This window comes from Anopheles merus, chromosome 2R (genome assembly GCF_017562075.2).
Source record: "Anopheles merus strain MAF chromosome 2R, AmerM5.1, whole genome shotgun sequence".
Lineage (NCBI taxonomy): Eukaryota > Metazoa > Arthropoda > Insecta > Diptera > Culicidae > Anopheles > Anopheles merus.
The window spans coordinates 51,518,681-51,541,784 of record NC_054082.1 but is presented as its reverse complement, the minus strand read 5'-3'; the positions used below and the strand labels follow the sequence as shown (position 1 = coordinate 51,541,784).

Genomic DNA, 23,104 nt, shown 5'->3' with positions numbered 1-23,104 from the left:
TTCATCTTTGGTCAGTAAATCAGAAACGAAAGAGAAAACGGATGTAAAATATGATGATATGCTATTCAGCTTTTGCGTTCCATACTTTGCTGTAGTGTACGGAAGATCGTGGTTGAACGGAAGAACATGATCATATGATTTTTTTGCATTCCATGACTAGTGAAAGGGAAATTTATAATCCAATGCTTAAAACCAGGGATAGCTCAAAGATGGTACGGTGAATCGTCTGGAGTGTCTTTCGCGATTTACTCAGCTGTGTCGCCAGATGAGCAGGAAGTGAAAGATTCAAACAGGTTTGACAAATGCGTTTGCTGCTCTGCTGCATACGATCATTGGAAGCCATTTGGTATGGAAATGGTTGAGTATGGTTGTGATGCCATTTGCCAATGACCGTGGCTTTTTTTAATCGGCCTACACTGCTGCTTATGTGTGCCGGTATCGATCGAGCACTTTCGATGATGGTGTTTAGCGGTGAACTTGTCGAGGAGGAAAGCTGTTGGAGCGTTGGACGCCATCGACTGATAGACAGACAGACAGCGAGCCGACCAGCCGAACAGATACCGTTGGTAATGATAATGAAAATACAACCGGCTTAAACGGGCAACTCCGGCATGGTAAGTTGTCGCGATAGTAGCTGAATATAATGTTGTAACGTCATGTATTGAAGCATGTTGAAAGCCGCCGTGCCTTGCGCAGTGGTGTTGTAAGGCAGCAAAAGGAAAGGGGTCGCTACGAAGCCGTAACCGAGTGCCGGGAAAGTCGCCTGCTGCCGCCGCTTAGATAACTGGCCAAAGTGGGTGGCATATTGTGTTACGTCGTAGTAAAAAAAGCTGATATTTTGATGATTTGCACTCATTAATGCAGCGATCAAGGGATGAAATTATTTGATGAAATTGTTTTACGATAGCTTCGCGTAAATCATTTCCGTAAATGCATTTTATGTTTAGCTATATTGTACAGCAGACAGAAATCACATTTGCATTCAAAGGTCAACGGATTTTGCAACACAATTTCTCGATCTCGATAGTCATTGTATTGTCTATCAGATTCGGTATACAACGGACACTAACGCACTTACAACGAAGAGATAAAAACAAAACAAAAAACTGAAAAAACAAGGGTGTGAAAAAAGAAATCAGTCAATCGTTATCTTTAAAGCTGGTAGGGTAAGTAAGCTGGCTTCCGGTGAACGAATTAGCATGTAAATATGGATACAGACATGGCTCAGCGTAAGATTTGTGTTTGATTTAGATTAAGCATGGGAACGGCAAAGTTTAAATGGCTATAAGATACGATGTAATATCACATCATGTGTGTGGCCACATGTGAAACCAGAGGCACAAAATGGAAGTGAACACTGGTAATAATGTGCGCTGTGAAACTTACGCGGGGTTTTGTTGTTATTTTGAAGCAATGTTTATATGCGTGTACGTCCAGCAAACTGTTTTGACCATAAATGAATTCTTTTTTACTCCCGTTCGCCCAAATCCGACCGGCACAATGCTAACTTTTTGTACAGTACCGCTGTGTATGAGTGTGTTTAGTCATTGTGTTGTTAGTGGGACAAACCCAAGACAATCCAGCACCTACTACTACTACTTCCACGGCTTTAAGCTGACTCAGGTCAGTACGTTTGGGTTTGTTCCAAAGATTGCGCGACGCTAATGAATTGAGGTGTGTTTAATGTTAGAGTACGTTTGAGCGTGCGTGTTCGTGGAAATAGTGCTATAGAGGCGGCAGGGAAACGTAAATGAGAGCATAACAGAGTATTTCTTAGGTGCTTCTGAATTATCACCATGCGCAAAGATTGTTTTTCTTTTGTGTTATAAGAACTATACGTCCATATGTGTGCATACAATTTTTATGTTTGATAAATTGCATTCACGAAAGTGTTATAATCACACCATCCATTCACTTGCAAGGCTCAACGAGAAGTGCCGGGTTTTATTTCTCATTTCTCTCCGTACGGTTACATGCTATAATATGCTATAATCTAGTCTAATCTAATCTAATCTATAATCTAATCTATAATCTAATCTTAAATCTACAATAATGGATATAACAACTCTCCTCCCCTAAGGAAATTATAGATTTAGCCTTTGAGGCGCTTTCCTTACTCTTGTTGATCTACGTAAATATTCTGTGCTATCTGTTGGAGTCTCGTTTAGGGGTGTGTCTCTTGTTCGTTGGTTCGTTGTGCTGATGTTTTGGGGTATATTGTTTTCTGTTATTGAAGGGTACATATCGAAAGGTATTCTTTGCTGTGAGTTAAGATTATTCTCCTCCCACTGCATTCCTGGTCCGGGGCTCAACTGATCTATATGTCGTTTCCATACCCTTCCGTCGTCTAATTGTACTTTGTAATGGAGTGTGCCTATTTTCTCTAATATTTTTCCAAACCTCCACTTCTCATTATTGGACATAAAATCACGGGCTGATACCCTATCACCCACATCAAATGATCTAACTGTTCTTTCCCTCTCTTTATCTGATGTATGTTGTTCGGGTCCGGGAATCATTAGGTCCAATTTTGATTTTAATTGCCTTCCAAAAACGGCCATAGCAGGGCTTTTCCCGGTACTGGGATGTGCCGTCCTACGATATGCCCATAAAATATTTTGTAAATGTAGGTGTACCTCGGGTCTAGAGCATGATAGCGCTTTCAACTTCTGTTTAAATGTTTGAACAAACCTCTCTGCCTGACCGTTTGTTGCCGGATGGTATGGAGCACCCATTCTGTGTAAAATTCCGTTTTTCTTTAGAAACGTTTGAAAACTTTCTGATGTAAATTGTGTACCTCTGTCTGACACTAGCATGGCTGGTAACCCAAATGTAGCAAAGAATTCTCTTAATTTTTCTATCGTGGTTTCTGTTGTCGTGTCTGATATTATTTTTACTTCCGGCCACTTTGTTCCTGCATCTATAATTATTAGGAAATTAAGTCCCAAAAATGGCCCTGCAAAGTCTATGTGTATGCGTTGAAACGGTTCCACTGGTTGTTCCCAGCTATATCCTTGCACTTTTTGTGGGTTTTTTCTAACTTTCGCACAGTGCATACAGTCACGCGCTGTTTCTTCTATGTCACGATCTATAGAGTCCCACCAACAGTATGTCCTAGCTAAGGATTTCATTCGTGAGATTCCGAAATGACCCATGTGTAGCTCCTTTAATATTGTTTTACGCAAAGGTATTGGGATGTAAACTCTAATTCCGCGCATTAAACAATCGTTTTGTAAGCTGAATTCGGTTTGATCTATTCCGAATCTAAATCGACCCTCTACTGTCCGGCCTGTCCTCAATGCCCTTACTAGTTCTTGCACTGTAGTGTCTTTCAATGTATATTTTGCAACTTCTTTTGCCTGTACTGGTAGTGATTCAGTCTGATTGATTTGTAAGACATCGATCTCATCTGCCTCGCATATGGGTTCGCCCTTTAACGGCAAGCGAGATATGCCATCCGCATTTCCGTGGTCTTTTGAGTTTCTATATCGGATTTCAAAGTTAAATGATTCTAAAAATACTGCGTAGTGTTGCATGCGCATAGCTGAGAGTGTCGGAAGCCCTTTTTGTGGGGACCAAATCTGTGTCAATGGCTTGTTATCTGTTACTAGTATGAATTTTCGACCGTATAGATATTTGAAAAACTTTTTTATGCCAAAAATTACGGCGTACGCTTCTTTGTCTATCTGTGTATATCTTTGCTGAGTCTTTGTAAGGGTTTGCGACGCATATTGTATTGGTTTTTCGCTTCCATCTGCGTAAACGTGACTTAATACTGCCCCCACGCCGTAAGGCGATGCATCCGTGGCTAATATTAATGGTAGTTTTGTATCGTAATGTGTAAGCGCTTGTTTCGATTGCATTTCTGCTTTCATCCATGCGAAAGCTTTCTCACAGTCTGGAGACCATTCAAAAGCAACCTCATCTTTAAGTAAATTATTGATTGGGTACATGTGTGTGCTAAGGTTTTTCATGAATCTTCCGTAATAATTTACCAAACCTAACAGTGCGCGTACTTGCTCTTTGTTTTCTGGTCTTGGCATCTTTTCTATCGCATCTATTTTGCCTTGTAATTTATGGATTCCTTTCTTGTCTATCATGTAGCCGCAGTATTCAATCTTATCTTCTAAGAATTCGCATTTCTTTAAGTTTACTCGCATATTGTGATCATTAAACCGTTTTAGTACTTCTCGTAATCTTTGTAAATGTTCCGTATCATTTGGGGCTGTTATTTTAACGTCATCTAAGAATACTGTTACTCCTGGTATACCTTGTAGAATTGAAGTTATTTCTCTTTGAAATATGGCTGGGGCAGAGGCTACCCCATACATAAGCCTAGTGGGTTGATAAAGACCCATGTGCGTATTCAGCGTTAGTAGGTGTTGATCTTTCTCCCTGATTTCCATTTGCAAGTATGCTTGGGCTAAATCGAGCTTTGAGATTTTTTTTCCTTCACTCATGTTTGCGAAAAGTTCATCGATGGTGGGCAGAGGGAAATCATCAATTAATAGCCCTTTGTTAATTGTTAGTTTATAATCTCCGCACAGTCTTACTTTGTTACCCGCTTTCCTAACTGGTACTATTGGGGTCGCCCATTCGCTTCTCTCTACCTTAACTAGTATGCCTTTATCCACCATGTTCTTTAATTCCTCTTCCACTGTATCTCGAATAGAAAATGGAAGAGGCCGCGCTTTAAGAAACGTTGGGTTTGCCCCATTTTTCAAATGCAAAGATGCTTTGACACCTTCTATTTTTCCTATTGTGTCCAAAAATACTGCAGGAAATTCGTCTAATATTGCTTTTAAACCATTTTGGGTATTCGATGATTCAATAATTTTATCCACTGTGTACTGTTTACCATGCAAGATTTTATTCCAATCGTAATTTAAGGCTCTCATCCATTCGCGACCCAACAATGGTTGCCTATTGCCCCCAACTATGAACAATCGTAGTTTCTTTATTCCTTCTTTTGTCTTGATTTTCACTTCAGCCATTCCTGCGACAGAAATTTTCCCACCGCAATAACTTCTCAGTTCTACGTCCGTTTGTACGAGCTGGATATTTTTAAGATATTTCTCTTTGTCGTGTTCGTTAATTAGAGTAACTGGTGAACCACTGTCTACCTCGAACTTAATTGGTGATTTTCCAATTTGTACGTTCACAAAAATTTTTTTGCTATCTTTCACATTTTCTACTTTGAAAATATCTATTTTATGGATTTGATCCTCTTCTGTATCCTGACTGTCACTATCCTCGCATTGCTCCACGAGATTTGCTGTCCTACTCACTCGTTTCTTATTGTTCATCCCATGTGCTTTCCCCATTTTGAAACACACGCGTTGTAAATGACCGACCTTCTTACATAACGCACACACTTTCATTTTGTGTTCGCATTTATTCGCTAAGTGCGATGAACTGCCGCATCGGAAACAATACCGCTTGCTTCTTGGCGCTGGATATCGATCCATAAAATTAACTGACTGAGCCCGTTGGGCTAAAATTTCGACACCGTCGTTGACTGTCTCCATCGAGAATGCGACTTGCTTTGCTTTCTCGAACGTTAAGTCTTTTTCGCCTATTAACCTCGCGCGTATCATTTTGTCACGTAAACCGAACACAAACTGGTTTCGCAGCCCTTTCTGTAAATAATCACCAAACGCACAATTTTTCGCTTCACGTTGTAACGCCGCCACGAACTCGGTGATGCTTTCTGCTTCCTTTTGTGTGCGTTGTCGGAACTTCCACAGCTCTACCATTTCCAATGGTTTGGGATCGAAATGATCGTCTAACGCGCTGACGATCTGGTCGTACGTTTTCGCCTCCGGTTCGTCCGGCGAGAGTAAGTCACACAGCACGTTGTAAGTCTCACTGCCCATGTAATGCAGGAGCGTCTGCTGCATGTCCGCTTGATCCACTTTGAACACTTTAGCAGCACCAGCAAACCGCTTCACCCATCTTTGCCAAGTTGACTTCTCGTGCACAAACGGTTCGATATTAAATGTAGCCATTATCGATTCGTTTTTTAATGTATTGCCCGCCTCGTCGCCAACTGTTATAATCACACCATCCATTCACTTGCAAGGCTCAACGAGAAGTGCTGGGTTTTATTTCTCATTTCTCTCCGTACGGTTACATGCTATAATATGCTATAATCTAGTCTAATCTAATCTAATCTATAATCTAATCTTAAATCTACAATAATGGATATAACAGAAAGCGATGGACGTTCAGGGCTTGCTTTTCGCTAGCTTTATTTTTATTACTGTTAGTGAAACAATAAGTCACACAATGTCCTACACAGACCACTATCGATATGCAAATAACGCGATTTTATGGATTGTCGTTTTTCCGTTTAAAGACAACGGTTTGTCTAATTAAACCGCAACATGCAAATCTTTCTTTCTTGACTGCAATGGAACAGTTGCCATTCTTCTCCCGCTTGGTGTAATATTTCTTCGCCCCGTTTCTTTGTCACCTTCCCCAGCATATACCGTGCCAACTGCGTAGTATACCACACCACATCTGACTTGTGTTCTGAATTTTCTTTATCATCTCTGAAACGCCCGCCACCCTGCTGGAACAACCAACAACGACGCATTTTTTTTTGTCTTTGTGTATGGTATATGTGGTCTGTCTCTGGCTAGCTGCTGGAGCCGTCGTGTGTCTGTGGCCGCTTTGTGCTGTATTTGTTGTGTGGAGTAGTACCTGCAGGATTATCATGTCTCTTGCCATATTCTGCTTCTTTCGTTGGAAGCGTACGCCCGTGTTCATTTTTGATGGTTGCGGATGTGTTGCTCTCCAAATCACGTACAGTGGCCGCCGTTCACATCAGGCCGGATCTTCGATTCGTTGAAATTGGAAAGGAAGCCCGTTTGTGCACTTCCAAGCAGCATTACCTCGAATGTGCTCCTGCAACGCACCTTCATTGTGCTTCCATGTGGACACACCAGCATAAAAGATCGTTCAAAGTGGTTTCGATTGGAAGGTGGTGGGGTGTTGCTGCGCAATAAATTTACAAATTAGTTAATCCATTGCGGTGTTGCTTTGCTCTTTGTCTTTGTTTAGTTATTTGCCTAAAATGCTGTTAAGAATAATAGATGGAGCGATCAATATTGGCAGTCTTTTTTTAACAAGCTCTACCTGGATTTCAATTCATGATTAATAGCTGTATTGTATAATATTACTCGGGTCGTTTTTAATCTTTTCTGATATTGATTATTGCATTGCAGGAAAAGGCCACCAAATGGCAGGACAACGTAGAAATCGATGGCCTCACGACAAACGGCGTACTGATAATGCATCCAAAGGGCGACTTTTGCGGTGGCAACGCAGACTGTGGCCAGTGGCGTGAAACGTCCGTTGGAGGCGATGTGTTTAGCTTGCGGGAATGCCGCTCGGCGCAGCAGAAAGGACAGCAGATCTATGACGAGACGAATGTGCTGCAGGACGGCACCCTTATCGATCTCTGTGGGGCGACACTTTTATGGCGCTCGGCCGAAGGTTTGCGGCATTCACCGGTACGTGTTGCGATGCGGGCATGAGAGCGGTGGCACGGTTGAAAGGAGCAGTGAAAGGCTAATATTTGTTGTGTTTCATTTTAGACCAAGAAGGACCTGGAAAAACTTGTCGACGAAATCAACGCAGGAAGGCCGCAGTGCCCGGTAGGCCTGAACACGTTAGTTATTCCTAGAAAAGTGTCATTGGGTGATCACGTCAATCAGCCTTACGTTTATCTGAACTGTGGTCATGTGCAGGGTAGGTATTTTTGTAATTGTTGTTAGAAACGCAAAATTAATCAAAAACTTTACTAAAATACTGTTTTTTTTTTTTTAATTGGTTCAGGTCAGCACGGTTGGGGTCAGGACAAAAATACAAACGCACGACGGTGTCCGATGTGTCTGGCGGTTGGGCCGGTGGTGACGCTCTGCATGGGTGTTGAGCCTGCATTCTATGTCGATTCGGGTCCACCGACGTATGCATTCAATCCATGCGGTCACATGGCGACTGAAAAAACGGTCAAGTGAGTAGTTATTAGTTATCAGTTTTTGTTAAAAAAAAAGAACAAAAGAAAAACTAAAACTTATTAAATTTCTCTCTACCTCTCTATACTTCACCAGGTATTGGGCAAACGTTGACATACCTCACGGTACCAACGGTTTCCAGTCGGTTTGCCCGTTTTGTGCGACCCCGCTTGTAGGATCTCTCGGGTACATAAAGTTGATTTTCCAGGATAATTTAGATTAATTGCGCCATCATCTTCTCATGCTTTATGTCTTCACCCGTCACGTGTTACGTCGTCGTCGCATCGCACTCGCGGCCGCCTATTTTCCGAGAGCCAGTTTATGGTGAGCTGAAAACGCTAAACAATCCGTGATTGAAACGCTTAAGATGATTCAGCCAGAAGCGCCATCTAGTGTACGGTATCGGAAAGTGTTCGTGTATGATTCAAGGCTAGCGCCACCTATTGGCGCGTAGGTAGTTTTATTTCTAAACCTCTGTTGCAAGCTTGCAATTTTCAAATTCAATGTTCATCATAGCGGCATTTTGTTCTTTATTATCAGTTTGAGCCGTGCTTCATAGTACGGTCTATGTGTAGAGTATCTGTTTAATATTCCAGTTTATTATTGAAGTGTTAATGTATTTTACCCGTTAATTTAATGTCGAATGAAGCGGAGGAGACGGTGTTGATCGGAAAGTGGCGCAGCAACCGCGAACGCTTAGATGGGAAGCGGGATTGGAACAATCAGTAATACAAACCAAACATAATTATTATACACAACTGGATTGAAAACTGCTGCACCGCTGGATCACACAATACTGATGTGACGTAATTTACAACGGAAACAGTACGCGCCTTTAAATCGTGAGCTGGCTGGCACCCGACTAGTAATGGTTACCCGGGCACATTGTAGGTTCGTTTTTTTTACATACGCAGTACGTTTAGTAGTGGGCACGTGACAGCAACAAGAGTGGTTTGAGCGCATTCTCATCTATGGTTAAGTTACGTTGAACGATTGTGTTATTGCGGTAGTTTCGAAACTGATGAAATTGTAAAGAAAAAAAAACTCGCTAACGAAAAGCGTGTGCACGGCGAATACGGCGCATAGTGTTTGAAATAGCATCTTGTCTTAGAATAAATTGAATTCTCTCTATAGCCTTCTTTTGTGCGAATATACTGGGTCATAGCGCGGATGCATAACGCCATCTACGGCGCACATTTTGAACGCACCTCGTGTCAGTGTGCAAAGCAAAGCGAACAATTCTGTAGCACTTATTGAGGTTTGAAGGAAACGTGCGTATCGTTGATCCTGTGGATATAACGACTTCATCATCTAGATTGGTTTAGTTAAACAGTTAAGTTTAGTGTTTAGTTTGCTCTTGTTTTAAGGACACACTATTGGAATTACTTTTCAACCCCCCAAATGAACTGATTATGTTTTGCGATTAGTTTGCCGTTCGGTTTAAATCGTTTGTACTTGTTTATTTTGCTTCTATGTTTCGAGACTCATTTTTTTTCTTCTCTATTTCCTTACACATTATTGAAGTAGCATAATGAAACTAATTGTACACTTTGTGATTTCGATTATTACACTTGCTCTCAATTTTCAAATCAAATAAATTACTAGTGAATTGAATTGGTTGTGTTGAGGTAAGTAATAAAACAAACAAGCCATGTTTTAATCGTGTGTGAGCGTGTTATTAACAACCGGAATCGAAGGCGATAATGAAGTGTGGAGATTTGGGAAAGTGTCTCAAAGGGGGTGCAAAATTTGTGACGAGAAAGCAAAAAAAAAAAAAACGTGCAGCGTGAAAACAGCTTTATCAACTAAGTAACGCGGAGCAAACGTGCGCGATGAAGTTTAAAACTAGTATTTTAGTGAATTTTGTTCGTTCAGGGTTCTGTAAACGCGTTGAGATTGCTTCTTTTTCTCGATTGTGGCACGCACTACGAAATCAAGCAGCAAAATGAAATTATACACAAATATGAACAAAGCAAATGAAAAGAAAACAAGAACAATAGCCCAATAATGTGAAGAACATGGTATGGAAGAATCTTCATTTGCGAAGAAACATGTACATAAATTATTGATAAGACAATTGCATAAAATAATTAGATAATGTAAGCATGTGTGATGTGCGCGTCGTGAAAAATATCCAACTGTGTGTGTGTTTTTTTGTCTCCTCATACCGAAACTGTGTTATTTGTTGTATTGCCTATATTACGAAATATTGCCATCATTAATTGTTGTTGTAGCAAATTGTAATTAAAAATAGCCATGTCTTTCTTAAAGATTATTTTCACCTAATTGTCACCGTCAAAGACAGCAAGAACGCAAGTGCAAACATTTTAATTGCTTTCAGTCCGCCACCCTTTCCTTGCTCACTTCGGAACAGAGTTGTCATCGTGTCAAGTCTGTCAGGCAGAACATTGCATTGCGCTGAACCGTTCCGGGCGATAGGGATCGGAAAACTTTAGAAACATCTTTCTCTCCCTTGTACCGGTCGCCGGGAAATAGTTGAGGGCGGTTTTGCTGAAAAATCGTTCATCTACCGGGGAAGGTGTCATTTTTCAACCGATTTAATGTCCCCGCACGGTGAAAGGTAGGCCCGCCCTAGGTAGCTGTGTTATCCCGCCCCGCGGGACGGGAGCAAAATACATAGTAACTTCGCGTACAACGAGTGTCTTGCAAACAGTGGTCTTATCCGGCGATGGCGATGGCGGAGGCGCATTTCGCGCAGCAGGAGGCAACCCCTGGAGGAAGCGGAACGCATTGCAAACAACGTCTTGATCTCCGTTATCATCAGGGAGATGGCTATAATTTTTAATTTATTAAACCTCCTTCCACCGCCAACGCCCATCAAACCACCCAGTCGGCAGTATCATCCACATCCCATCGCTCTTTCGCAGCGGAAGTAACTGTAAAAAGCGGGCGCGAGCGCGCTTTGTCACCGGAAAGAGATCGTTGCCTGTTCCGGTTTCCCCTGGCCTCCTCCTCGGTGCTGCTGGTTCAGCTCGCTCGTAGGACAACGCTTTTTCGTTGTTTCATTCTCTGCCTTACTTTGCGTCAATGTGGTTGCGTTGGAATTTGGTGTGGAGTCAGGGGCAGAACGCAGTGCAAACGGAGCTTTTTGTTCCTGAGCAAAGTGCAGTAAAGAAGGGGAAGGGCAGAAGGGGTGTGTGGGGTGCGTGGGTCGTACTGGGTACGCGTATACCCCGATCCGTTTCGTCGTTTGCATGCATTTTTCATCGATGCCATTCGGTGTCGTTAGCGCATCGCAAGAAAGGTGGAAATTCCTCACCGACGAAGTCCTTGTCGGTGGAGTTGGCACAGGTGGTAGCAACAATGCGAGCCGGAAGAACATGGGGGAGCCGGGTGGAACATGGAGGGAACATTAAGCATACAGAGAGACGGGGCAGATTTGTGGGAAGTTACAGAAAGGAAGTTTTCATTTCATGGCAGTACGTACTGCTGCTAGTCAGCGGACGCGTATCTGGGAGACTGTGGCAGGCAAAGGGGGAAAGAGCAAACCGTGGAAACGATGGCACAAAAATGTATAATTTCTCGTTTCAATTCCCCTTTATTGTGGGAGCATCGAAAGCGTCCCTGGGGCTAGCGAATACCGGACGGAGACGGTATGAAACGGGAGTATTCCAGCGTGTCAGTTACAAAGTAACTTTGCGTGCCACCCATTACAACGTGCAACGCTGGTGTATTGTACATAATTTCGTACGATTCATACAGCAACGACAGGAAGGACGATGCGCAATGAGCGCTCCACCGTTTGTAACCGGTAGAGTTTTTGTGTATCTTGTGTGCTTCCATTAAAATTTAATAAAAAAACGATCATTTGTATCTTCATGGTAACGCTGCGCTGCGGTGTCTCACAACATTGTGCTGTACGCTTTGTCTACACGGGTTGGCCTTATGCGTTGTTCGGGCACGTCCATCATATCATCCACGACTGCGACCTGCAAATGTAGCAGTATTGGTAGAATTTAATGTTAGAATAATATTTAAAAACTCGCCGTGCTACAATAAACAGTGGATCTTTTTTAATAAACGGTTAGGTACATTGGAAACTTTCTGTATGCTGTTTACGTGCCCTCCACATCCAATACTTGACTGAAAAAGCGGTCACATGCTTAAGAAGCTGCATCCTAAATGAACGATTGATGATCCCCCTTTTGCAATGTAATTTATGTAAACATGAATATTGAAAAAGTTGTCGCTGATCGGGGCGGGCAATGCATCAATAGAATGGGAAATGCAATAACAGCGTCGCCGTCCGTCGTCGTCGTCGTCGTCGTCGTCGTCGTCGTCATGCCTTTGTCGAAGAAGACACGATCGGTTTGAAATGGAAGCTAGGAGATTCCGTATCCGTAGTGCTACGCGGTTGCATCATGCCCGCTCGTACAATTATTGACAGAACTTTCGATTAGCAAAGTTTTCCGCCTTGCACGAAGAACTTTCGCTCCGCTTGACTTAACACTTTTACCGGAGAGTGCTGCCGGCGGAGCGCATGATGTGAACGAAGGAAATTGTTTCCTCACTCCTCTAGTCCGATCGTATCCCTCTCCCTCGCTCTCTCTCTCTCTCTCTCTCTCTCTCTCTCTCTCTCTCTTTCTTTTTCTATCCTAGTAGGCAAAGGAGAGAATATGTAATACTGCACACCGGGGTCGAACGGGAACAAACGATAGCGTGCAACGAGCCGAAGGAAATAGTTGTTAAAAAATTATTCTTACAAAAGTACGAGACACACCACACCACCCCATCATCGAGCCTTGAATGTGCTCAGGTTTCTGGCATTCGTCAGGAGAGCTTTCTCGGTTTTGCTGAAAAAGTTGTCACACGAACGGGGCCACACCATCACGAGGCAATTTCCCGGTCGTTTGGCAAGTTGCTGAGTTTAAAATAATTAAAAAGAACTTTTGCAATATTCTTCACCGGGGCTATTAGGTGCTAACAGTGGAGCGTTAGAGAGATAGTGAACAGAAGATGGAGAAGAAAAAAAAAAACATTCAAATGACCACAGCTCGACTCAGCACGAGAAATGCTGGCAAAAACAGTGAGAAGCGGACAGCTAAGCAGCGCTTGTAATAGGAATGTGATGACAATGCAAAACAGGAGAAATGTTTCGAGACTTGTCGGGTTGGGTTGTCATCGAGAAACAATAAGACAACATGTCCACGGAGAAACTGCTTTCGTTCGTGAAAGTTCTTTTAAGTTGTTCCATAGACCATTTGTCAGGAAAAAATTTTCACCCGTCGGTGAGGACACTCTTCAGCTATGTCCCTGCAAAAAATCAGATCGATATCGTTTAAAATCTCGGAACACTATGCATAAATGTGATAAAAGGTATGACATTTATGCGGTCCACTGAAAGTCGGACAGTTTTCATAGCAAAATGACCGCGTAGCATGCCAATATGGACCAATTTGGTTCTAAAATCATTTGATATCAGTGATTCAGTCCTCGACCAGATTAAATGATTTAAATATCAGAGTAATTTTAAAGAAGGTATTATTGTTTTTCGTAATTTGAGAATCGGAAATCGTTTTAAAGTATCTGGAATGAAATTAAAGCGAACATTTTATCAGTTTTCTTACGTAATACCTTGATTAATAGAAGCAATAGACGCGAAACAAATGAATATTAAGGACATATTTGGATACTACTACCACGGGGAGAAATCTTCAAAAACATCCATTTTTGCGGATGTTTGAATAAAAAAATAATTATTTATGATTGTGTCATCGAGCTGAAGATTATAACAATGTAATCAATTGATAACAACAAAAGCATAAAAATGATAGAGGGTCGCGCCAAAGCTATCAATTGTAACAAATTTATTTCAATGGGCTTTACGCTAGTAAGGAATTCACATTTTCTTCAAAGGTAAAGGCAAACTGTCAAGGAAATTTATTTAGAATGTATGCATTGATGCACAAACACATCAGTGTTGTTGCGAAAATTGTCGTGCAGGCTCTAGAAGGAAATCCAGAAGGAACTCAAGGAATATTCATGGTTAACACCGTTGAGCTTGTTAGGGTATCTAGAAAGTTATGGGGATGCATGAGCGCCTATGGCACGAAGTCTTTATCATTACTTTGCTAAAGAGAGATACGATTAATGTTATTCACATTTTCAAACATGCTCAGTAACCAATTCAGAAACGAAAATGGTAAACCAATTCGTTTTTTCTACCAATATAATGAACAATGAGATTGAGACAATTAAGTCTTAAAAGGCATGCTAGGTAGTACATTTTAACATCTCCTTCATTCCTGATACTGCTAAAAGATTAAGTAACTCTGAAATTATGGAAAACATTAAATAGAAAACTTGCAGAAACGGTATTTGGCTGATTAAGGCCGTAGAGCGGTTGGCCTGGGTAATGTAATACGCAGATGACCACCCAAACTAGACGATGGACCTTTAATTACTGATACCAATTGGCATGCTACGCGGTCATTTTCCTAGGAAATGAAGACTCTCCGACTTTCAGCGGACCGCATACAATTTTTACCTCTTATCACATTTATGGATAGTGTTCCGAGATTTTAAACAATTTCAATCTGTTTTTGTAGGGACATAGGTGAAGAGTGTCCTCATCGATGGATGAAAAAAAATTACTGATAAATTATCTGTGGAACTGCCCATGGTGCCCCAAGGTTAGATAATAGGTGAAAATAGAAGGTGTCCGACTTTAGGTGACTGCCACTGTATGTCCAGCCGTGTAAGGGTCACTGACTAGTCAACAAACAAGTTTATTTGTTTATTTGTTTATTTGTTTATTTGTTTATTTGTCATTTAGTATCTTGCATAGATTTGCTGGAACACTTACTTATACAATAAATCCTCAATTCATCTACAAACTTAGCTACAACGCTATCAAAAAGGAAACGAGAGACAATTGGTTTAAAACTGAGCTATACTAATATTGAAGTCAAAGAATCTTTGGTATTTGTTGAAGCTATGTATCATTTGGTTAATAGGCGCATTGTAGGAATGTGCAGATCTTGAGAACGTAGATCTTAACAGCTCACGTATCCTGAGAGATCGTTCAAGAGCATAAAGGTTCAGCTTTTCTAGCAGGTAGGGAGAGTTTATGTCCCCGCTGATTAACTTCGCGACAAAAGTAGCTTGTAATGCCTGACGTCTATGTTCTAAGGGTTGTAGACCAAGAAGCCAGCACCGTGACAGGTAATCTAATTGTTGTGATGAATCCCATTGTAATCGGTGTATTGCTATTCTGGAGAATCTTTTTTGTATGCTTTCTATCCTAGCTGTCCACACGTGACAGTATGGGGAGAAAAGAACTGAATTAGACTCTAGGATGGAACGTACTAATGCGGAATATAATGCTTTCAGACATATTGGATCTTTTATCTCAAGAGTTTACCTAATTACAAAACCTAACATCCTATTGGCCTTGGTAATTATAGAGTGGCAATGCTCGCGAAAGGATAGTGATGAATCAAGGATCACACCAAGATCCCTGACTGATGACACGCGAGACAAATTGTAGCTGTGCAATGAGTAACAAAAATTTAAAGGGTTTCGTTTCCTGCTGAATGTAATCGCGCTGCATTTATCCACACAGAGGCTTAGTTAGTTTGCCTCACACTGCTCTACAATTGCTGAATAGATTGAGATTGTTCTGGAGCGCGAAACAATCATCGATTGACCTGATAACTGAAAAAAGTTTTATATCATCAGCATAAAATAGTACAGAATGTTTTAGGAGAATAAGAGTCACGTCGTTTATGTAGAGTGTAAAGTAGAGTGTAAGAGTGAATGTAATCGTGAAGATTTTAGTCTTTTTTTTACTTTGGTTTGGTTTGGTAGGTACTTGTTTGGTTTAGTTTGGTATTGCACTTTCATAAACATATCATAAATTATGTTAAAAAAGCAATACGATAACTTGTTTCTACACAAATAATTGGAACACATGTAAACTTTTAAGCAGTGGGCACATAATTTTGCCGGTGACTGTACCAAATGAATGAATACTGTATAGCCCAAACATGTTTACACATTACATTACAACAATCACTACAAGTAATGTTTATTTTTTCCCAAACAAAAAAAATCATGACGTGTTTATAGTTGAATTTGTAATGTCAGTGAGGAATGGCGAAAAATAATGTTAAATTAATTATTTTACTTCATCCGTTTGATATGTAATGTTGATGTAAGGTGATCTCCATATGTTGATGTAAGGTTATGTGAGATATCAAGCCAATTAAAAACTCGATCGAAAAGGGATGGTAGCTACAGTTGCCTAGAAACAACGTTTACTTTAATTTATTTAAAGTGTGCACTGTTTAATAATGCATAGGGGAAGTCAGGGTTGGTTAGACACTGTGGGTAAGAACGACACCTTGCCGTTTTAGTATTTATAGAACTTTATGAAGAAAAAGATTATTACACTTTATTTATATTGACTGTTTAGAATATTAGAGTCACACTTCACCTATCAGAAGCCAGTCAATTGTAAAAAAAACAACAAAATACACATATGGTGGTTCTGATTGCCAGCCAAAGTAAATTCTTACTTCTGGGACTTAAAAAATTGTGGCGTTTATTCAACAACATTATAGTAACCGCTTTAATAGTATTGTTTAATAAACACTAATTTTTATATTAAACTATATATCATCAAATATCACTAAAACTTTTGTGGCCAATGGGGATAAAATTGACACCTCACTTGCTAGTAGTGTAATGCTTATTTGTAGCATTTTAACTTTTTTTCATATCGTAATTTGAAAGTGCAAACACTCAAATAAAAATACCGTGGAAGCTTTAAAACTCGCGGTGACCACAAATCAAGGAGCTTTCAATTAAGGAATTTAGCTATCATTCTCTCATAGAACGTTTGCCAAACTCGGACTTAAAACATGTACTTAATATTTGGTTTAGGCTTATTAAAATTAATATTGTTATGGCTTTGACCGTTTTTTAGGTTTACTTTAGACCGGGTAGGCTTAATTGAAGAAAAAAATAGTCGCTGGTTTGGAATCACATTGACCGATGTTCGAATTTTGGCTTTCGAGTTGGCAGAGAAAAATAAAGTTGAACACCCTTCGATTTTACGAAAAAAGAAGAAGATTGCTGGAAGATACTGGCTGCAAGGTTATTTTTTAAAGGCATTTTAAACATTCATTCAGTAAACCAGATGCTATCGCCGCAGTTTCTACTATATGGGGTCTATCCCATGGAGTCTGGTCCCATGCAATTTGAAACGAAATTTTTGTTCTTGCTTGTAACTTAATTTCTTTCGCATATTTCAATAATATTTTGTGTTGATTTTTCTTAAAACTGACACGAAATACTTTGTTGAACCTCAATGAAAAACAACCGGCCATCAGAGCTTGTTATTTTAAAAGTTATAACCAATGTGTCGAAATTACCCCACAAGGTGTCGATTTTACCCCATCATGGTGTCGATCTTACCCACACTGCAGCCTTGATGCGACAAAAACACACTTTTTTATTTTTATCAAAATGTTATCAAAATCAATCCAGGAACCATAGTTTCTCGTAAGATGGTACATAATGAATCAAAAAAGCTTTTTCGATGTCTACTAGTAAGTTTACATTGACAAAGCATTGCAATCAGGGGAAAACCTTAAGGTGTCGAAACTACGCCCAGTTCGCTTATAATATAGAAAAATTATCTAAAATATCAAAGGAAACCACCAATTTAACTTGTTGAAATTTTTGACAAACGCTTCGATCGTTCCCTCTTCGATCGAGATTGGGAAAGTGGTCGATCATCAACCTTAAAATATTTGTTTATTGGTTTGTTTGTTAATTAAGTGTCTTGCATAGGATTTGCTGAGATACATACTTACATATTGTAGAATTAATTTACCTACCAACAGATGGTTGAAGCTGTCAATGAAGGAACGAAAAACAGTTGGTTTAGAATTGCTGGTGCGTTCACTTTCTCTCGATCATTAAATTTGGAACATCACGCATAAGAAACTGTGCCGTCTTCAATAGCTGTTTGCACCTTGAAACACCAGACTCGATGTCAGTAGTCCTTGTGATTGATATCGCCAATATGCACACGAGCCACTTCTGTTTTTGCCCAAATTGTCATCATCTTCGACGATTAACTATCTGCGTCTTTTACAATCGAAAAGGAATATGCAAGAGGATGTGGTGACACGTGAACACTCTGCCACACGGGAAGATTCAAATTGTATTGGAAAGCAGGAATAGAAATAATCTAACGGTAGCTAGGTAACACAACGACCGACACGACGCCACACCATCCCCGAGACATTCCAGAACCGAAGCCATTTCTCAGTCCCGGTGCGAATGTATCATCGTGTGAGATACAGCACCGGTAGCAGCTGTTAGCTTCTCTCCGGTACCATTTTTCTTCATAAATGTTTCGCTTCTCTGTTTCTGAATGTCCCGTTTCTTTTATTTATTCTTGTGCTAGGGAACCCGCTCCACAAACCCCCGGTTCAGAGAGGGTGGAAGGCGGATGTTCTTCGTGTGAATCCTTGTTGAAGCCTTCCTTGTTAGGTCCCTCTGTACTAAGAGATTTTAGCTGCCCCTTGTTGCGTGTACGGTGGCGAAGGTAGAAGAAATCCTTCGAGTCCTTCGATGTGCCAGTTTTTCCACCTCCATCCTGACCGTGATGGTGCTATCTGCTTTATGTGACTTTAAATTTACTTGCATCCCGGTTTTGGGTTTTTTCTTTCTCTCTATCTCTCTCTCTCTCTTCCTCTCTGCCCACAGGGGCTTAATACCGATCCGTTGTCGCCAGGTTTTTTTGTGTTTTTTTTTGTGCCGTATCCGACTTGTCACAATTTCTAAAACTTGTGTATTCGGTGCTTTAGGGGTGCTAACGGTTGGAGAGATCTGTTTTTTTTTATTCGTAGGTTGCTACGCGTATCCCATTTCACCCCCACCAAGAACATGCTATTGTTCTTCCGGTCGCCTCCACCAGCCCAGTGGAACGATGAAAATGTTGCTCGGTGTCTTTTCGCGCTCAGTTTTTACAGCTTCACACATTCGCTTTGTGTGTGTGTGTGTGCGCGCAAATTTTTAAACCAGAATAAACCACATGGAAAGTAAAACCGTCCACCGAAGTAAAGTGCAAGGTGTGCTCTTTGAAATGGTTTTAAATTGCTCCTCTTGTTACTGGCTGTTTTGAGGCTAAAATGAGGCGGACCCAACTCCATTGGGCGTAAATGGGTTTGAAGTTTCAAATTCGATTACAAGTTAGTATGGTTAGGGGGTATGTTTTAAAAAATTGAAACTGTCTTAAGCATTATAGAGAGATAAATTGTTAGAATGTGATGTGTTTTAGCTGTTTCAAAATGAGCTGTTTCCATTCGATTTGGTGCAGAATGGATTAATTATGTAAGTTTTTTATCAGCAAGGACATAACTAGTACGAAAGCCAGTGAAAAGATATGAAACCGAAAAATAAATTGTTGTTAAACGTGTGAATATTTGGATGAACTAAGCTTTAATTGCAATTGATCATACATACTAATTAATTTATTATCTTTTGTTGTTATTTACTCCATGGTTCATTATGGACTATCGTTTTTATGAAACGCGAATTTGAATAGGGTAAATGTACCAATGGTGGTGTATTTTGTACTGGTACAGACATGATATGTTTTTGATGTATCTATGATATTGTGTTTCTCTTATTCGGAAATAACGGAAAAAATAAATAAATAAATAAATAAATCAATGAATAAATAAATATGGTTCATAGTTAATGTGTTCAAATACGGCCGAGGCCGTAATAATGTGGATTTCAATAAATAAATAAATAAATAAATGTGAAGTAGGGGAGAGGGAGATATCGCCCACAGCGATATCGTGGCGAGCGCCGATTGGGCAAAAGAAAGAATTTAAGCGGCGCGCGCTGTTAGGTCAGGAGGTTAGTTGAACGAGAAATGTCGCAGGTGAAGTCGACCTGACGTGACGTGTGAATTTGGAGCAAAAATAAAGAAGTGAACTAAAGCCACCCATCTTCTCCTTTCGTGTACAACCAATTCTCACACATATACTGCACTTTGTGGAGTGTTCCGTTGCACTATCGAGACATCCACACCAGTTTTAAGAACGGTAAACAGAAAATGTAGAGGCACTAAACTCGCTGTTGGGAGATTGAATAGTACACTTGAAATACCGTCGGGGGGAGGCCCCTACGGTCATCAGTCACAGGCTCTAAAATTTTTGCGGGCGGGGGGGTGGGGGGGGGGGGTTGTGCAAATTCGCCAGCTTCGGGGCCCCAACGTCCTTCCTTCCGGGGCCCTTGTCGCTAGTACTCTGTCCATACGGAATACTATAGAATGGCGATCTGCGGGGTCCCAGGCGAGCGCCTAGTCCGCCTACCGTTAGATCTGCCACTGACCAAAGGAATTGCAGATAACCGATTCTAGAGAAAATGCACGGCACATCACCCAGGTATACGTGCAACTACTCGTTTGGTATCTGTCCGCTTTATTTGGCTTCTCTTTGTCGAGAATGTAAAGAATCTGTAACGAATTGCATGTCGAGCCAGAAATCAAAAATACAACGCTACAACAAAACAAATCAAAACGCCTGATTGCCGATTTACACACATTCATATGGATTTCATAGCACCGTTAACAACATCTGAAGGCAATTTATATTATCTTACCATCATCGACAAATTTACCAGGTGGCCTGTGGTTTACCCTATACCTAATATGACAGTTATGAACACAGCTGAAGCAGCAAATGTTTAAAATAGTAAAAACCAACAATGAGGTCTATGAAATAAGTGTAAATGAGTTCGCGAACCGAAAGGGTTGAATAAGAAATGATTACACTACACTTCACACATAACACTACGCAAAAATTTTTGCGACAATCGCAAAACGATCGCAGGAGTTTTGCGAAAGTCGCGCTACTTTTTGCGACAATCGCAAAAACTTCTGCGATTTTCGAAGAAACTTCTGCGATTTTCGCAAAAACTTCTGCGATTTTCGCAAACACTTCTGCGATTTTCGCAAAAACTTCTGCGATTTTGCAAAAAGTTTTATGAGTGTCGCAAAAACTATCGCGATTTTCGCAAAAACTTCTGCGATTTTCGCAAAAACTTCTGCGATTGTCGCAAAACCTTCTGCGATTTTCGCATTAACTTCTGCGATTTTGCAAAAAGTTTTATGATTGTCGCAAAAACTTCTGCGATTTTCGCAAAAACTTCTGCAATTTTCGCAAACACTTCTGGGATTTTCGCAAAAACTTCTGCGATTTCGCAAAAACTTCTGCGATTGTCGCAAAAACTTCAGCGATTTTTGCAAAAACTTTTGCGATTTTCGACGAAACTTCTGCGATTATCGCAAAATCTTCTGCGATTTTTGCAAAAACTTCTGCGATTTTCGCAAAAAACTTCTGCGATTTTCGCAAACACTTCTGCGATTTTCGCATAAACTTCTGCGATTTTCGCAAAAACTTCTGCGTTGTCGCAAAAACTTCTGCGATTTTCGCAAAAACTTCTTCTGCATTTTCGCAAAAACTTCTGCGATTTTCGCAAAACTCTGAGATTTTCGCAAACACTTCTGCGATTTCGCAAAAACTTCTGCGATTTTCGCAAACACTTCTGCGATTTTCGCAAAAACTTCTGCGATTTTCGCAAAAACTTCTGCGATTTCGCAAAAACTCTCTGCGATTTTCGCAAAAACTTCTGCGATTTCGCAACTTCTTCTGAACAACTTCTGCGATTTTCGCAAAAACTTCTGCGATTTTGGCAAAAACTTCTGCGATTTTCGCATAAAATTCTGCAATTTTCGCAAAAACTTCTGCGATTTTTGCAGAAACTACTGCGATTTTTGCAAACACTTCTGCGATTTTTGCAAAAACTTCTGCGATTTTTGCAAAAACTTCTGCGATTTTCGCAAAAACTTCTGCGATTTTCGCAAACACTTCTGAGATTTTCGCAAAACCTTCTGCGATTTTCGCAAAAAACTTCTGCGATTTTCGCAAACACTTCTGCGATTTTCGCAAACACTTCTGCGATTTTCGCAAAACTTCAGCGTATTTCGCAAAAACTTCTGCGATTTCGCAAAAACTTCTGCGATTGTCGCAAAAACTTCTGCGATTTTCGCAAAAACTTCTGCGAGTTTCGCAAAAACTTCTGCGATTTTTGCAAAAACTTCTGCGATTTTCGCAAAAACTTCTGCGATTTTCGCAAAAACTTCTGTGATTCCGCAAAAACTTCTGCGATTGTCGCAAAAACTTCTGCGATTTTCGCAAAAACTTCTGCGATTTCTGCAATAACTTCTGCGATTTTCGCAAAAACTTCTGCGATTTTTGCAGAAACTTCTGCGATTTTCGCAAACACTTCTGCGATTTCCGCAAAAACTTCTGCGATTTTCGCAAAAACTTCTGCGATTTTCGCAAAAACTTCTGCGATTTTCGCAAAAACTTCTGAAATTTTCGCATTAACATCTGCGATTTTCGCATAAACTTCTGCGATTTTCGCAAAACCTTCTGCGATTTTCGCAAAAACTTCTGCGATTTTCGCAAACACTTCTGCGATTATCGCAAACACTTCTGCGATTTTCGCAAAAACTTCTGCGATTTTTGCAAAAAGTTTTGTGATTGTCGCAAAAAAATTTGTGATTATCGCAAAAAACTTCTGCGATTTTCGCAAAAACTTCTGCGATTTTTGCAACAACTTCTGGGATTTTCGCAAAAACTTCTGCGATTTTCGCAAAAATTTCTGCGATTTTTGCAACACCTTCTGTGATTTTCGCAAAAACTTCTGCGATTTTCGCAAAAACTTCTGCGATTTTCGCAAAAAGTTTTGGGTGAGTCGCAAAAATTTCTGCGATTTTGCAAAAAGTTTTATGATTGTCGCAACAACTTCTGCGATTTTCGCAAAAAGTTTTAAGAAGGTCGCAAAAACTTCAACGATTTTCGCAAAAACTTCTGCGATTGTCGCAAAAACTTCTACGATTTTTGCAAAAACTTCTACGATTTTCGCAAAAACTTCTGCGATTTTCGCAAAAACTTCAGCGATTTTCGCATATACTTCTGCGATTATCGCATAAACTTCTGCGATTTTTGCAAAAACTTCTGTGATTT

At 40.4% G+C, this 23,104-nt stretch overlaps 1 protein-coding gene across 3 annotated transcripts in view; it reads left to right on the top strand.

Annotated features, from left to right (window-relative positions):
• Nucleotides 1-10,154, top strand: part of LOC121587938 (protein pellino) — a 42,324-nt gene extending 32,170 nt beyond the window's left edge. For all 3 annotated transcript variants that reach the window (XM_041905303.1, XM_041905304.1, XM_041905305.1), the window contains exons 6-9: nucleotides 7,230-7,517; nucleotides 7,602-7,755; nucleotides 7,843-8,020; nucleotides 8,118-10,154. In XM_041905303.1, coding sequence (XP_041761237.1) covers nucleotides 7,230-7,517; nucleotides 7,602-7,755; nucleotides 7,843-8,020; nucleotides 8,118-8,244 — 747 coding nt within the window. In that variant the 3' untranslated portion in view covers nucleotides 8,245-10,154. The remainder of the gene's footprint in view (nucleotides 1-7,229; nucleotides 7,518-7,601; nucleotides 7,756-7,842; nucleotides 8,021-8,117) is intronic.
• The last annotated feature ends 12,950 nt before the right edge of the window (nucleotides 10,155-23,104 follow it).